General features: G+C 39.6%; 2 pseudogenes and 1 further gene; all 3 read left to right on the forward strand.

Moving 5' to 3' along the window:
* Tcrb (T cell receptor beta chain) overlaps positions 1 to 15,840 on the forward strand; it is a 667,076-nt gene that overhangs the window by 354,712 nt on the left and 296,524 nt on the right.
* On the forward strand, positions 7,221 to 8,320 carry Gm2719 (predicted pseudogene 2719; annotated as a pseudogene).
* On the forward strand, positions 12,114 to 12,572 carry Trbv27 (T cell receptor beta variable 27; annotated as a pseudogene). Its single transcript is given in 2 exon segments — positions 12,114 to 12,162; positions 12,288 to 12,572. Coding segments are annotated over 2 exon segments (334 nt in total).

A 15,840-nucleotide genomic window follows, 5' to 3' on the forward strand; every position in this document is an offset into this window, starting at 1 on the left:
AAAGTTTCCGGGATTGTGTGTTATTTCCATTCAGTATGTTAAATTTACTAGGGCAGCTAATTTGTCAAAAAGTCTTTTTCAGTATATGTTACAGAATTGGATGGCTGAATTTGAACAGATCCTTCGGGAATTGAGACTTCAGGTCAACTCCACGCGCTTGGACCTGTCCCTGACCAAAGGATTACCCAATTGGATCTCCTCAGCATTTTCCTTCTTTAAAGAATGGGTGGGATTAATATTATTTGGAGATACACTTTGCTGTGGATTAGTGTTGCTTCTTTGATTGGTCTGTAAGCTTAAGGCCTAAACTAGGAGAGACAAGGTGGTTATTGCCCAGGCGCTTGCAGCTCTAGAACATGGTGCTCCCCCTGATATATGGTTATCTATGCTTAGGCAATAGGTCGCTGGCCACTCAGCTCTTATATCCCACGAGGCTAGTCTCATTGCACGGGATAGAGTGAGTGTGCTTCAGTAGCCCGAGAGAGTTGCACGGCTAAGCACTGCAGTAGAAAGGCTCTGCGGCATATATGAGCCTATTCTAGGGAGACATGTCATCTTTCAAGAAGGTTGAGTGTCCAAGTGTCCTTCTCTCCAGGCAAAACGACACGGGAGCAGGTCAGGGTTGCTCTGGGTAAAAGCCTGTGAGCCTAAGAGCTAATCCTGTACATGGCTCCTTTACCTACACACTGGGGATTTGACCTCTATCTCCACTCTCATTAGTTGGGTGGCCTATTTGCTCTTATTAAAAGGAAAGGGGGAGATGTTGGGAGCCGCCCCCACATTCGCTGTCACAAGATGGCGCTGACATCCTGTGTTCTAAGTGGTAAACAAATAATCTGCGCATGTGCCAAGGGTATTTTATGACTACTTGTACTCTACCTTTCCCGTGAACGTCAGCTCGGCCATGGGCTGCAGCCAATCAGGGAGTGATGCGTCCTAGGCGAAATATAACGCTCCTAAAAAAGGGGACGGGGTTTCCGCCATTCTCTCTCGCTGGCATCTCTCTGGCTCTGCGCGCCCTGCGCTCTCTCGCTGCCTAAAGATGTAAACAATAGAGCGCACTCTGCGCCCCGGCGCGCCGGAGCTCTGGCTCCTAAAGATGTAGATTGAAGGGGCTTTCGTTTTTGGGGCTGGGCGCTGGGCGCTTGCCCTCCTGGCTCCCAAAGATGTAAGCAATAAAGTTTTGCCGCAGAAGATTTTGGTTTGTTGCGTCTTTCCTGGCCGGGCGTGAGAACGCGATTAAGAATAGGCTCCAGAGATCACCCAAACAATACAGGCTATTGTAATTGCTCTTCATTTCCCACTAGAACTTGATAGTAAGACCCTATTGCTGAAGACACAACACACAGTGCTAATGGGACATAGGACATATATATGTGGCCTTCTTCTTCCAGAATATCTTTCTTATTCCAGAGAGTGCAGGATGGTGAGAGAACAAAGTCATAAAAATTCATATCCTGTTCTGAATCCTGTAAGCACTAATAATGACTAGCAAGGCAGGATATGTCTTCTGGTGCAATAGTGGCAAAACTGTTAGTGGGTTAAGCAGTCATTTTCCAATTGGATTTGAGACCTGATCTACAGAAAAGAACTTATAATTGGTTCTGTAAATCTGATCAAGTCTGTGGTTATACAAGTCATTGGCCCTAAAAATAATTACTAATGCTACATTGCTAAATGGTCATGCTCTTCAACTGCCTTCTAGATACTCACGTTTATTTACATAGATTAGTGATAATTTTAACCTTCAGGAGAAGAGTTTCTTCAGTATGGTTATTGCAGAAATCCATATCTTGCCAAAATACTGAAAATAAAAAATATTAGAAATGCTCAACCCTAACATCTATAGCTATAACAATCCGAGCTCTTAGGGATCATTGTGGAAGTGGAGGCAGACAGAATGTAAGAGCCAAAGGATGTGTAGCTATGTAGCAAAAGTATGTCATCTGAACATAATACAGAATTACACTCACAAACTTACTGTGGTCATGTTCATCTTAATAAGACTGTATATGATTGGGCCATCTACATTTTATCATATTTGGGGCATGGGTTCATAATACAGTCCCATGAAGGACTACTGGGAAGTAACAGTAATTAGAGGAGGGGTGCCATTTTCTTCGGTGGTGTAGTTACTGTTATGCTGCCCTTGTTTTAAGAAATAAGCTCTCACCATGCTCAGGCAAAACAAAACAAAACAAAACAAAACAAAACAAAACAAAACAAAACAAAACAAAACTTAAATTCAGTGGTTCACAAACATAAGAAGTGGAACTTGTTGGAAAGATGGTTATTAATGGAAGAAGGAAGATAAAGGAGGGGAATAAAAATGAAAATGACTATAACTCATTATATAAATTTATGAAGCTATCAAATAAATTATTTTAAAAGAACATGGTGATGAGAAAATATTAGTTAACGTACACATTGTTAAAACTAGACAGAAGAATGCATTCTTGTGTGTTATACACAACAGGATGATTATGATTAAAAATAAAAGATTTTGAATGTACTCACCTTTTGCAAATGATAAAAGTTGAGGTGAAAGATATGGTAATTGCCCTGCATTGATCATTACTCAATGTCTCTGTGAATCAGGATAGTTCCTGGAACTTCATAAATATGAATGGGGACTATTTGCTAGAATTAATTAATTTCATTCAAAATATAAAAAAATAAGTAAAAACTTAAAAGAATGCTACCAAATTGATGTGTAATAAGACTGATTAATATATATGAGGGTACATATCTGTGTTTGTGGCAAAGCTGGGTGAAGCATAGGGCCTGAAGTAGCAAGGGGGCCAACTGTTTATTCTAGCAAACAAGGTTTTACACAATAACTGTAGTGCTTGGGTGCTTGCCATTTAATGCATTGAATTGCTACACGCTTTCTCTCTGAAGTTAGGTATAATTTGATGTGATAAAAATCATATTTTTAATAGCTTATTTCCAGTTATCTGAAAACATGAGTGGATACACTATTTCCTAGAAATGTACACTCATAAACTGAACAGCTCTTTCAGTGAAACAATATTTCCAGTAACTATCTCCACTCAGAAACTGTTGACTAAATATGCAGGAGTCAGGGGGAAAAAAAGGAAATTTGGAATGGTCAGTCAGTCAGTCGTTATGACCTCCTTAAAACAAATGAAAGTCTAAATTTTAGAGAACATGTTCCATTTGTAGAATTTACCTTGAAATGTTAGAATCCATTTTTTAAAATGGAGAGAAAAGCTACAGTAGCCTAACATGATGGGGAACTCAGATTCTTCAACTTGAAAGTATTCTACTCCACACAATGAACAACATGGACTTTACTATGACTATACCTAAATACCCAAGTAATTCCCATTATTTGTGTATTATAGCTATACATTTTTTCATGGTATTTTTTAAAAAAATTATTAATTTTTTTACACTCCATATTTTATCTCCGCCCCCATCCACCCTCCGATTGTTCCACATCCCATACCTCCTCCCCACACCCTTGTCTCCAGGTGAATGCCCCCCTCCCACCTGACCTCTAAATTCCCTGGGGCCTCCAGTCTCTTGAGGGTTAGGTGCATCATCTCTGAATGAACACAGACCCAGAAGTCCTCTACTATATGTGTGTTAGGGGCCTCATATCAGCTGGTGTATGCTGTCTGTTTGGTGATCCAGTGTTGAGAAATCTCAGGGTTCCAGATGAATTGAGAGTGCCAGTTCTCCTACAGGATCAACCTTCTCCTCAGCTTCTTTCAGCATTCCATAATTCAACAGGGGTCAGCTGCTTCTGTCCAGTGGTTAGGTGCAAATATCTGCATCTGACTCTTTCAGCTGCTTGTTGGGTCTTTCAGAGGGCAGTAGATCCCTTTTTGTAAGTGCTCCATACCTTCAGTAATAGTGTCACACCTTGGGAACCCCCCTGATCTGGATCCCACTTTGGGCCTCTTCAGATTGTATAAATCTTTCGCCTTTTATTTGAGAATTTTGTATCCCTTTCCTCAAAGTTCAGGGATCCTTTTAGGAAATGGGTCAGAAAGACTGTAAGATCCAGAAGTGGGAGATAGCTTCAAGGATACAGTATTTTCCAGACACAGCAGGCCAGAAGCACAAGAGTACTCACAGCAATATGACAGTATGAACAAGGTAAAGCCATACAAAAGTCAACATGGAAGGCCCATCCTTAGCTGAGGATTTCCTGGAATTTGATTGCTGCCGAGAGAAAAAGAGTCCATTTTCTCTTAGGGTGAAGAGCTCTTGTGTTGTGCGTTCAAGAGGATGGTGTTCTCTTGAGTAAATGAAACAGCCCATGGAAGATAAAGAAAATCAACCCTGGTAACTGTCAATAAAAAGCAAAGAAAAAAGAATGAAGTGGATCGCCTCTGCTTACCAAGAGTATTTACAAGCCAGAATGTCTACTTCCTGCTGAGTCATACAGAGGTACAAAGGTTCCTGCTATAGGATTTTGTCTGCAACCATCTCTCAGCTCCAGTAAAGAGGAGGGATCTACTTTGAGCTTGAAAACTTCCTTTTTCCTATTTTCTTGTCTTAACTCCCCAAATATTTAGACCTGGAAACAGCTTCATCCTGCCTCTCTTGGCATGAGCTCCATGTTATTCTGGTGTGTGTGTGTGTGTGTGTGTGTGTGTGTGTGTGTGTGTGTGTGTCTGTGTGTGTGTGTGTGTCTGTGTGTTGTTTTCTGAAAACAGTAAGGTAGAAAATAAATGGAGAAACCTGAATTTTTCCTGCTGAGAATAAGCTTCTCCCTAGAGACTGTACAATAAAGACCTTCCTCAACTCTCTTTGCACTACTGTCTTGTTTCTTGAAAAGGGTCTATGAATTCAGCTACTAATCAGATCCTATAGAACAACATCATATAGTCAGAAGAGTCTTATTATGGGATGCTCCCATAAGGAGAATTATGTCTAAATGTATGGGTATCAGCTAGACTCGGGATAAAGGTTACAGCTGATCTGCCATTCCCTTTATATCAATGACATTAACAAAGGAGAGCTCTCTTGTGTGTACAATGTCTCTAAGAAGGAGCAAGATAATTATTTTTGCTGTCTTTAAGGAATGTGACTCCTAATCAGACCTTTATACCTGTGCATACTCTATGCCACCTGCTCACTACACAGAAAGATAGGCAGATGAGTGAGGAATTTTCTCAGTTTAGAAGCCTTCCTTATTGTGAGGTGTGGGATACTTAGGTTGTTGGATGTCCTATTTGAGTGAGTCACATCTAAGTGTGACTTTGGGTCAAGGTCTGTAGAAAATACTGTGATTCAGAAATCCCAATGCTTTCCAGAGTGGTTGTACAAGCTTACAATTCCACCAACAATGGAGGAGTGTTCCCCTTTCTCCACATCCTCGCCAACATCTGCTGTCACCTGAGTTTTTGATCTTAGCCATTCTGACTGGAGTGAAGTGGAATCTCAGTGTTGTTTTGATTTGCATTTCCCTGATGATTAAGGATGTTGAACATTTTTTCAGGTGTTTCTCTGCCATTCGGTATTCCTCAGGTGAGAATTCTTTGTTCAGCTCTGAGCCCCATTTTTTAATGGGGTTATTTGATTTTCTGGAGTCCACCTTCTTGAGTTCTTTATATATATTGGATATTAGTCCCCTATCCCATTTGGGATAGGTAAAGATCCTTTCCCAATCTGTTGGTGGCCTTTTTGTCTTATTGACGGTGTCTTTTGCTTTGCAGAAGCTTTGCAATTTTATGAGGTCCCATTTATCAATTCTTGATCTTACAGCACAAGCCATTGCTGTTCTATTCAGGAATTTTCCCCCTGTACCCATATCTTCGAGGCTTTTCCCTACTTTCTCCTCTATAAGTTTCAGTGTCTCTGGTTTTATGTGGAGTTCCTTAATCCACTTAGATTTGACCTTCGTACAAGGAGATAGAAATGGATCAATTTGCATTCTTCTACATGATAACCGCCAGTTGTGCCAGCACCATTTGTTGAAAATGCTGTCTTTTTTCCACTGGATGGTTTTAGCTCCCTTGTCAAAGATCAAGTGACCATAGGTGTGTGGGTTCATCTCTGGGTCTTCAATTCTGTTCCATTGGTCTACCTGTCTGTGACTATACCAGTACCATGCAGTTTTGATCACAATTGCTCTGTAGTACAGTTTTAGGTCCGGCATGGTGATTCTACCAGAGGTTCTTTTATCCTTGAGAAGAGTTTTTGCTAGCCTCGGTTTTTTGTTATTCCAGATGAATCTGCCGATTGCCCTTTCTAATTCGTTGAAGAATTGAGTTGGAATTTTGATGGGGATTGCATGTACAACCACTCTGGAAATCAGTCTGGCGGTTCCTCAGAAAATTGGACATAGTACTACCAGAGGATCCCGCAATACCTCTCCTGGGCATATATCCAGAAGATGTCCCAACCAGTAAGAAGAACACATGCTCCACTATGTTCATAGCAGCCTTGTTTATAATAGCCAGAAGCTGGAAAGAACCCAGATGCCACTCAACAGAGGAATGGATACAGAAAATGTGGTACATTTACACAATGGAATACTACTCAGCTATTAAAAAAAATGAATTTATGAAATTCCTAGGCAAATGGATGGACCTGGAGGGTATCATCCTGAGTGAAGTAACCCAATCACAAAGGAACTTGCACAATATGTACTCACTGATAAGTGGATATTAGCCCAGAAACTTAGGATACCCAAGATATAAGATACAACTTGCCAAACGCATGAAATTCAAGAAGAACGAAGACCAAAGTGTGGACACTTTACCCTTTCTTAGAAATGGGAACAAAACACCCATAGAAGGAGTTACAGAGACAACATTTGGAGCTGTGATGAAAGGATGGACCATCTAGTGACTGCCATATGCAGGGATCCATCCCATAATTAGCTTCCAAATGCTGACACCATTGCATACACTAGCAAGATTTCACTGAAAGGACCCAGATATAGCTGTCTCTTGTGAGACTATGCTGGGGCCTAGCAAACACAGAAGTGGATGCTCACAGTCAGCTATTGGATGGGTCACACGGCCCCCAATGGAGGAGCTAGAGAAAGTACCCAAGGAGCTATAGGGAACTGCAACCCTATAGGTGGAACAACAATATGAACTAACCAGTACCCCGGATCTCTTGACTCTAGCTGCATATGTATCAAAAGATGGCCTAGTCGGCCATCACTGCAAAGAGAGGCCCATTGGACTTGCAAACTTTATATGCCCCAGTACAGGGGAACGCCAGGGCCAAAAAGGGGGAGTGGGTGGGTAGGGGATTGGGGGGTGGGTATGGGGGACCTTTGGGATAGCATTGAAAATGTAAATGAGGAAAATACCTAATTAAAAAAAAAAAGAAAAGGAGGAAGTGAAAAGGAAAGTGGAGATGTGGCAGAAAGAACTAAATTCCCGAGAGGAAGCCTGGGAACGAATATGCGGCGAGAGAGACCCTTTCATCTTGTGCAGTTTGATGTGGTCTTGGGTTGAGCAACTGAAAGAGCCTGTAATCACCAAAGAGGATGTGGACATGCTGGTCGACAGACAAGCAGATACTGCCGAAGCCCTGTTTTTACTAGAGAAGGGGCAGTACCAGACCATCCTCTGTGTGCTGCACTGCATAGTGAGCCTGCAGACGCTTCCCATGGGGGTGGAGGAAGCTTGCCTTTCACATGCCATTAAAGCTTTCACCAAGGTTAATTTTGATTCTGAAAACGGACCAATAGTTTACGACACCTTGAGAAAAATATTTAAGCACACGTTGGAAGAAAAGAGGAAAATGGCAAAAGACAGCCTCTCCTGAGGCTTTCTTCTCTGGACAAGCATCCAACCTGAGCATCCACCCCTCCTGAGGGTGGCGCTTCTGCTCCCCGCCCCGAGGACCAGTGCTGGCCGCGCTTCCTGCCTCAGTCCATTGTCAGTGCCGCCTCCCTGGGCTGAGGATGACGGCTCCTCTTTTAGTTATTTATTTTAAAAATATCTTTGAACTGTGTCTTGAAAAATTGCCATGAAGTTGGTGCCACTTTATTTACTCACTGACTTGATGTTGTTGTGTTGGCATATTAAGTATGTTGTATCTGTGCCCTTACTCTTGTTGACATTTTAGAGGAAAAAAATAACCCTTTCAAAACAGTTATTTTTTTGACAAAACTCTTTGTGGAGTTTTTACCAAATAGATCATTTTAGTAGTAAAACCTTACTATGTATCCTTCCCAAGACATGTGTCCCCTCCCTCAGAAATATGACCTAAGATAGTCACAAAAAAAAGAAAAAAAAAAAAAAGAAATCCCAATGCTTTCTTTCTGTCTGAGGATAAGGTTCAAAGTGTACTTCCAGGAAAAGCTAAGATGATCTAACCACAGTCTTTCAGGATAATGAGCTCAAATATTTACCAGCATCTAATGATTTTTTTTCAAGTAAGATTTAAAAAATGAACAAAGGAATTGAAAATAAAAACTTACAACGAGAAGGAAAAGAACCCAAAGAAAAAGCACATGAAACAGAGGTCAACTCATTTGCCCACTTGGAACTCTATAAAAACACTAAACTGGAAGTCAAAATATATTTAAAAAGTATGGGATTCAGAACTCTTCCGATCCAGGGCATGCTGCCTCGGTCTCTGTGAGGTCATATGTGCATGAGTTATGTTCATTTAGACAGCTTTGTCTTCTTTGTGTCCTTTCTCCACCACTGGCTCTTACAGTATATCTGCCTTCTCTTCCATGAGGTTCACTGATCCCTGAGAAGAAGGATTCGGTGAAGGCATCCTATTGAAGTCTGACTGTTTCAAAGTCTCTCCTTCTGTGCATGATATCTGGATATGGGTCTATGCATTTCTTCCCATCTGCTTTAAGAAGAAGCTTCTCCAATGGAGACAAAGTAAGGCACTGATCTACTTCTCTGGCTTAAATAAATTAATGACTTTTCAAGAATATTTCTTATCGGTTCAAATACACTGTGGTTTTTTTTTTAAACAGGTCTTTGTTTGGCTTCCATCTATTTTTGCACAGTCTACTACTGCACTCTCTCCTGACTAACAATCCCTATAGTCTATGTCAGAAACAGTCCTAGTTTCTCTGAGCTCAACCTCACCCTTTATCTTTATACCCACTTAACTGTATATGAGAACATGCTGTCTTGATTTTAAGTTTTAAGTTTATTATTATACTTAGCTCAGAAGTTTAAAATAGTAGAGAATTTGATCTACAAAAAATAATTATTCATCTAGGGTTATGCATTCTGAGCTGTGCCAAGAACAATTTAGAGCAGATCAATCTTGGAATTATCTAGATATTCTAAATTAAAAATATCAAAATACAACTAGGGGGTAGATAAGACAGTAGAGATGCCCCTTTCAGTATTGTCACTGGATCAATCCCATGATTCTTCTGTAGCAGGCACTCATCTAGAAACTAGTGAGTAATAGGAACAACAGTATTTAATCAAGACCTTCTAGAGTCTCAGAATCATTTTAAAAGCTTCCACATGGACTTTGTCATCTTTCCCAATTAGTCTCAATCACAGCAAAAATCCACTGGTTTTATGGCTGCTCAGAAAGAGAGGAGCCAGCAGGTTTTGTCTTCTACATGTTTTCATTCTCATTCTTATTCTTAAAAGAATGCCACTCTCAATTTTCAGTCTCTTTTGAGTGCTCTGTATCATTTAATTGATCTCTTTAAAGTATTTTTTCATGAGCTTTGTTCTTTCTTACTAGGTAAACTTCAATAGTAATTCCATATGTAACTAAAAGTCTCTCATATAAGCTACTATGTAATTTCCCACTTTATTCAATTATTTTTTGCCTGTTACATTTTCCCTTCACGTTTGCCACCCATAGTCACTGCATCTTCTATGTTTCTTGTTGACAAAATTAGCTGTGAGTGAACAGTGCAAGCTCGCTTCCTCACAGGCAACTCAAACTCAAGGAATTTATTCCTGAATTTGTTGCCTCCTCAACCTGCCCCCATTCTGGGCACACTGTATTTCCATCTCAGTGATTGTAATGATTGTGAAATCCCATTCTCAATTACATTAGTTTCTAAATCTCTTTGTTTCCTGTCCCCACAATGTCATGAATTAAATTCTCACAGGAAGATATATAGTTGCTGGAAATGCCCTGACAGTCAGCATGGCTGCATGGGGGGATGTGTTTGGACAGGAAAGGATCTGGGCTTGGGGATAATTTCAACATAGGACTTTTATGACTCCTCAAGGAAGTTTGGAGCTGGACTTCATCTGGCATAATCCTAATGTGAAGGCTACAGGATTCATGTCCTCTTTTCATGTAAACAAATCATTGGACATGACTGTGCTAAGACCTGACAAGGAACTGGGAAGCAATGAGAAAGAGCCTTCACTAGCTTAGACAATTCACCAAGAAGATAGTTATTGTCATTATTCGTAGAGCAAACATGTTCATCAGATTCAATTTTCCCTCTCTATTTCTGATCTAGTGTACGCTTTCACTGTCCTCTTCCTAGAAAAATAATACAAAGCTCTCATTCCTGGTCTCCCAGCTTGTACCCATAATTTAACATCATGTACATAGGGTGTCCATGTTTAACTTTCTAAATTTATGCAGTACACAAAGCCTTTCATAAACATTTCTGTGCACACACACACACACACAAAATCTGTCCAAGTGTTCTAAATTCACTCTAGCACTTTGAATTTAAGCCTAGTTGAACATGTTGTATTTCCTTAAATAGATCGTGTTGAATTGGGACAGCTGTACCTTTTAAAAGCTCTCTCCTGAGTCTATTTCTTTACCTCTTATACATTATCCCATTCTTCAGCCAGGGAAGACCTATCCACAAAAGCTTTTCTGACCTTTACAGAAAAGAAAAGCAACTTCTCTCCTGTGAAACGATTGCTAGGCGCAGTGATGGGTTTTTATGATTCTTTCCATCTAGAGTCATTATAAGACTTTATAGATAGGAGTGGTATCTTGAGAGCTTTACATGCCTGGTACTGTGGATAATTCCTGGAAGATAGCATGCAGGGAGGAAGAAGGAAGTGGGGAAGGGACAAAAGTAGGCTCAAATGAGTCTTCAAGTAGTTCCTCAAGATTCTTTTGAAGAACATATTTTCTGACTTCTGGTTAATGTCTATTTAAATTCTCTACACCCCTCACATCCAAGTCCTTTTAAAAATAAAACATGTTTGCTTCTAAGAAGATTGGTTCAGAGAAGTTTAAAAATAGACTGTTTCACTGGACCAAAAAATGTGTATATATACACATATATTTCTCACAATTAGATCTGATGGTGATATATAATTGAGATCTAGGAAAAAGCAAATATGAAAGAATGGCATGGAGAAACAGCAGCTCTCTTCTTTAAGGGACTCTTCATTTTGAAACAGAAGATACACAAGGAAATGTTTATGTGTGCATCTAAATATGAATCATGTTTTAATTTATCAGTGTTACTAAATTGTGTGCCAGGCAGAAGTAAAAATTAGAATGTTCTGATCGCTCAGTGTTTGAAGCTACTTCTAAGAGAAAGGTGAACCTAAAATCATTGTAGGGGGAGTCTAACTCAATAAAACCCTAACAAGTCAGTGACGACAGGGTTGAGATGGTTGACTGATGACCACTCAGTCACTCTATGCTTTCTGGGAAATCAGTGATTGCCAGTTGTTGCTCCACATTCTTAACATATTTGTTATATAAATAGATGGTTGATTTACTGCTCACAGCTGCCCCATTGCTGGTTTGATGTAGCAACTCCTGGCTCTTCCTATTGAAGAATCCTCCCTTTCAGATTGTCAGAGTCCATTTATTCTTCAGAGCTCACACAACATTGCTTCCTTTCCACCCTTTATAATTAGATCACATTCCGTTATTACAGACTTTGAAAGCTCTGAAGTGTATTCATCTCCAAACCTTGCAAAATAGTTGCAGTTGAAGGTTTCCTAAGACTAGGATAGAATTAGAATAAATAACCAGAGTGCCAAACCTACTTTGGATGAGGAAATTAAACAAAAATACTTTTCCTTTGATGTGAAAAGCAATATAGATGAATCTGTATTGAATAGGATCATTATGAAACCCTGAACAGTTGACAGGGTTATGCCATAATACACTAACTTCTAGAAGAACCCAATCTCTGCCCCATGACCTAAAACTCCTGCTTTAGCCCAGCCTGTCCCATGACTGCCAAGTTCATGCATTGTCTGGCCTTTAATAATCTGGGAGCAGGTAAGATGCAGAATTTTCAAACTCAGGAAGGAAAATTTTCCTTTGTGTGTGTGTGTGTTTTCCTTATCATTCTGTCCTCAAATCCCACCCTGGACTTTGCTGCCAAAAGTTGTCTCAGCCTGCAGGCCTATTGGATGCTATTATCTCCAAAACTCCAAAGTACTCTATTATGGGGACTGGAAAGAAAATTATTCTGGAAAGTTCTCAAACCATGCCCTGTGACAAAATGTATTGGTATCAGCAAGACCCAGGCATGGAACTATGGCTGCGCCATTGTTCATATGGCATTAATAATACAGAGAAATTAGAGCTTTCCTTTGAGTGTAATATTCAGAGAATGAATCCTACCTCATGTTAAGCACATTTTTCATACACAGCCCTCCACACTCCTGCCTCTTTCCAACCCTAATCTCTATTACTATGGCTTCAGCATCTATTTCTGTGACTTTGTACCTTGAACAATGAAGGACCTCAATTGATGTCCTCTCTCAACATCCTTGCAAGATACCTCCTTATGGGACTTTTGGCTTTAAATATCTGGTCTTTTGCTTCCAATGTGATATGCTGGCTGGGAAGATTTCTTCACAGCACTCATTGTGCAACATCATGAGAACTTAGATTTCTGAAACCTATATAAAATCTAGATGCAGCTATATACACCTATAACTCCATTCCTGTGAGGAGGAGAGTTGAAGATAGAAAGATCCTTATTGGCCGGCCCATCCGTGTTCTAAAGTATTTCAATAACTTCTTATATTCTTAGTGTGGAAAATGGTTGCATCCTGTGGACATGCTTTTCCATCCACTTGTTAAATGCACATTCGATCCATTTCAGTTTTAAATTTTTTATGAATAATGCAGATATAAAGCTTTATTTGTGAAAAAATGGATTTTCTGGAAGTGTATTTGCCAAGCATTAGTGAAATTTTATATTAAAAAAATTTAAGATATTTGAATAGAAGCCTTTGCAAAATGTTTTCATAGATTTAACCAATTCTCAGTCTTATCATCCTCTGTTAGCCAAAATAATGGCTCCAAAAATATCTACCTCCTATTACTCAGTAACTATGAATACATTACTTTATATAGAAAAAGAGAATGAAGTGTGGAGGTGTAATTAAGTGTTCAGCTAACTCAATACAACAAGATTATTGTTTGGATTGTATAGCTGGACTCAGCCTAAACATTCATGTCTTTAACAGTGACTATGGTTAGTGTGATGTTGCTTTCTTTGAAGATAAATAAGAGCAACCAGAGAAAGGCAGTGGTCTCTAAAGGTAAGGGGACAGATTATCCCATGGATACTCAAATCAAAAGATAATCCTTCCTGCCTCTTGATATAAATCCAACAAGAATTATACTTAATTTCTAATCTGTAGTATTCTACATGGTTATCCCGAGCTAGTATCTCGCCAGCAAGAATTCACTCAGACAACTGGATTCTTCTACGGCAAAGCTTTATTGCTTCATCTGAAGGAAGACCCCGAACAAGGAAACTGGTGCTGCTTATATACCCCTCCGTGTGACGTGTCAACTTCTGATTAGCTGCTCACTCATCACCCCACTACTACACCCCGGAATGGGCAGTGACTTGGCACGAATTTACTCTTGCACCTGCGCACATTACTTGTTTACCAGTTAGGCACAGCGGAGGCTCATGATGGCGATTGCTCACGGCTCTCCACACATGGTAGCTTTGTGATTAGTGTTTTATGATATTAATTTTACAGTGATTTATTACACCAGCCATAGAAAAGCATTTCACAACCCCATTTCCAAGCAAGCAAAAGAAGGCAAGGCTATGCTAGGAAGTAGTCCAAGGAAAGGCAAAGAGATAAACTAGGGTTTTCATCAGATAATGCCACTTCTAAGAGCAAATTTAATTTATTGCTATAGCTTGTTCCATTCCTGAAAATATTTCATTACAGATCAAATTTACATTTCATCAAGTGTCTTTCTAGTCATTTTTACCTCAGAGAGGGGCTGTTCTCATAGGAAGAATTCTTTCTTCCATTCTTGTTGGCTGTAGCTAGCAGAGAATGTGTTGGCCTTTGCTAGGTAGCTGCTACCCAGCAAGGCAAGAATATTTTTACAGAGGACAGAAGTAATCTTCTGAGTGTCAAATGATTAGAATGTGATTTGTCCTTGTAACTATGAGTTTCAAAAGAAAACTGACTCACTGTCCCACTCACACAAACAGAAATTCACCTTGTATGAGAAAGTAGCATAAAATCTCTCAAGAATACTACATGATGTTTCTGTAGCAAACATTTAGGAAAAATAGATGGTTAAAGTAGAAGATGAACAATTCCAAATTGTACACAATAATGATAAAGTTACAGTAAATAGAAACTTGTATTTATTTGGACTAAAGGTGTCAACCTTTTACAATACATATTAGGTTGTCAAAACAAAATGAAATAAAACTCCTGCTGTTTTTTTAAAAGCAAAACAAAAGAAAACTAGAAAATTGAAAGGCAGCAGGCACTCATTTCAAAGCTGATTCTGGGATCACACTTAGGCTGTCAGAAGAGCCAGCCCTGCTGGAGAGACCCATTCTCATAGTCCATAACTTATAGAAAACCAGACGAAGATACCACTGAACACATGGGAATGAAATGTGACAAGGAACAAGGCATCAAAGGAGATATATTAGGTATGTTTTAGGTGTTGAAATAGAGTCAATGTGGAAACATTTCCTATAGGGAGAAATAGGCCAGATTGCTTTAAAAATCAGAGATTTATTGCTCACCCAACCTAAGTGTTTAAGTAGGGATACTGAAATATTCAAAACCTGTGGTTGAATGCAGCATCCATAATCAAGCAAAGCTGGCCACTTCATAACTTCAGGAATGCAGTTGCCCCTCTCAGGTTCCAGTTTCGCATCTATAAAATGAAGTAGCTGACATATGCATCTCAGAACTGAGGAGAAATTTCAAAGAAAGCAATATGTGAATAATTTAACACTGGATCCTCACTGAAATAACATTTCAAAAATATCGTTGGAAAAGTAGCGGTGAGATGGCACTATGCGAATATATGATCATCAAAGCTTGGACCTCTTTACTCATTCACTCATTTCATCATCATTGCCTTAACATGCCCTTCAAGTCAGTATTCTTTGTATTTCCATTGTTGCAGGATGAGACGTACCTGTCTGCTGTACTTACTTGATGAAGTCTAAAACCAATGCTTCACAGAACTAGTTACTTGGAGATAGTATCTTCAAAGCTGTAATTAAGTAAAATGAAGTCACATGGGTGACACCCAGTGTGCAAAATGATCAGGCTGCAGATACAGGGAGGAAAGACCTTAAGGGAAAGGATGTCCATCTACAAATCAAGAAGATAAGCCTCTGGGGACACTGTGTCAGCGAACACCTTCAACTCGCCATCAGAAATGGGAGGAAAATTAACATCTGCCATTTAGAGCAGTATGCAGTACTTTGTTATGGCGATGCTAGTAAACAAACAACACCCAGTTACAAAAACTTGACCACACATTGCATAAGTAACTTGCCCCAAGAATGGGATTCAAGTTTAAACACATAAAAATTTGTCTCCCTTACTATAGTAGGAGCTGTGCTTATCTTAAAGAATACATGGCTTGGCAAACAAAGGATATGTCAGAAAAGGTGCACAAATATGACAGGAAATGTGGAATAGAAGGTTTTTTTTC

Source organism: Mus musculus, chromosome 6 (assembly GCF_000001635.26).
Source record: "Mus musculus strain C57BL/6J chromosome 6, GRCm38.p6 C57BL/6J".
NCBI classification, from domain to species: Eukaryota; Metazoa; Chordata; class Mammalia; order Rodentia; family Muridae; genus Mus; species Mus musculus.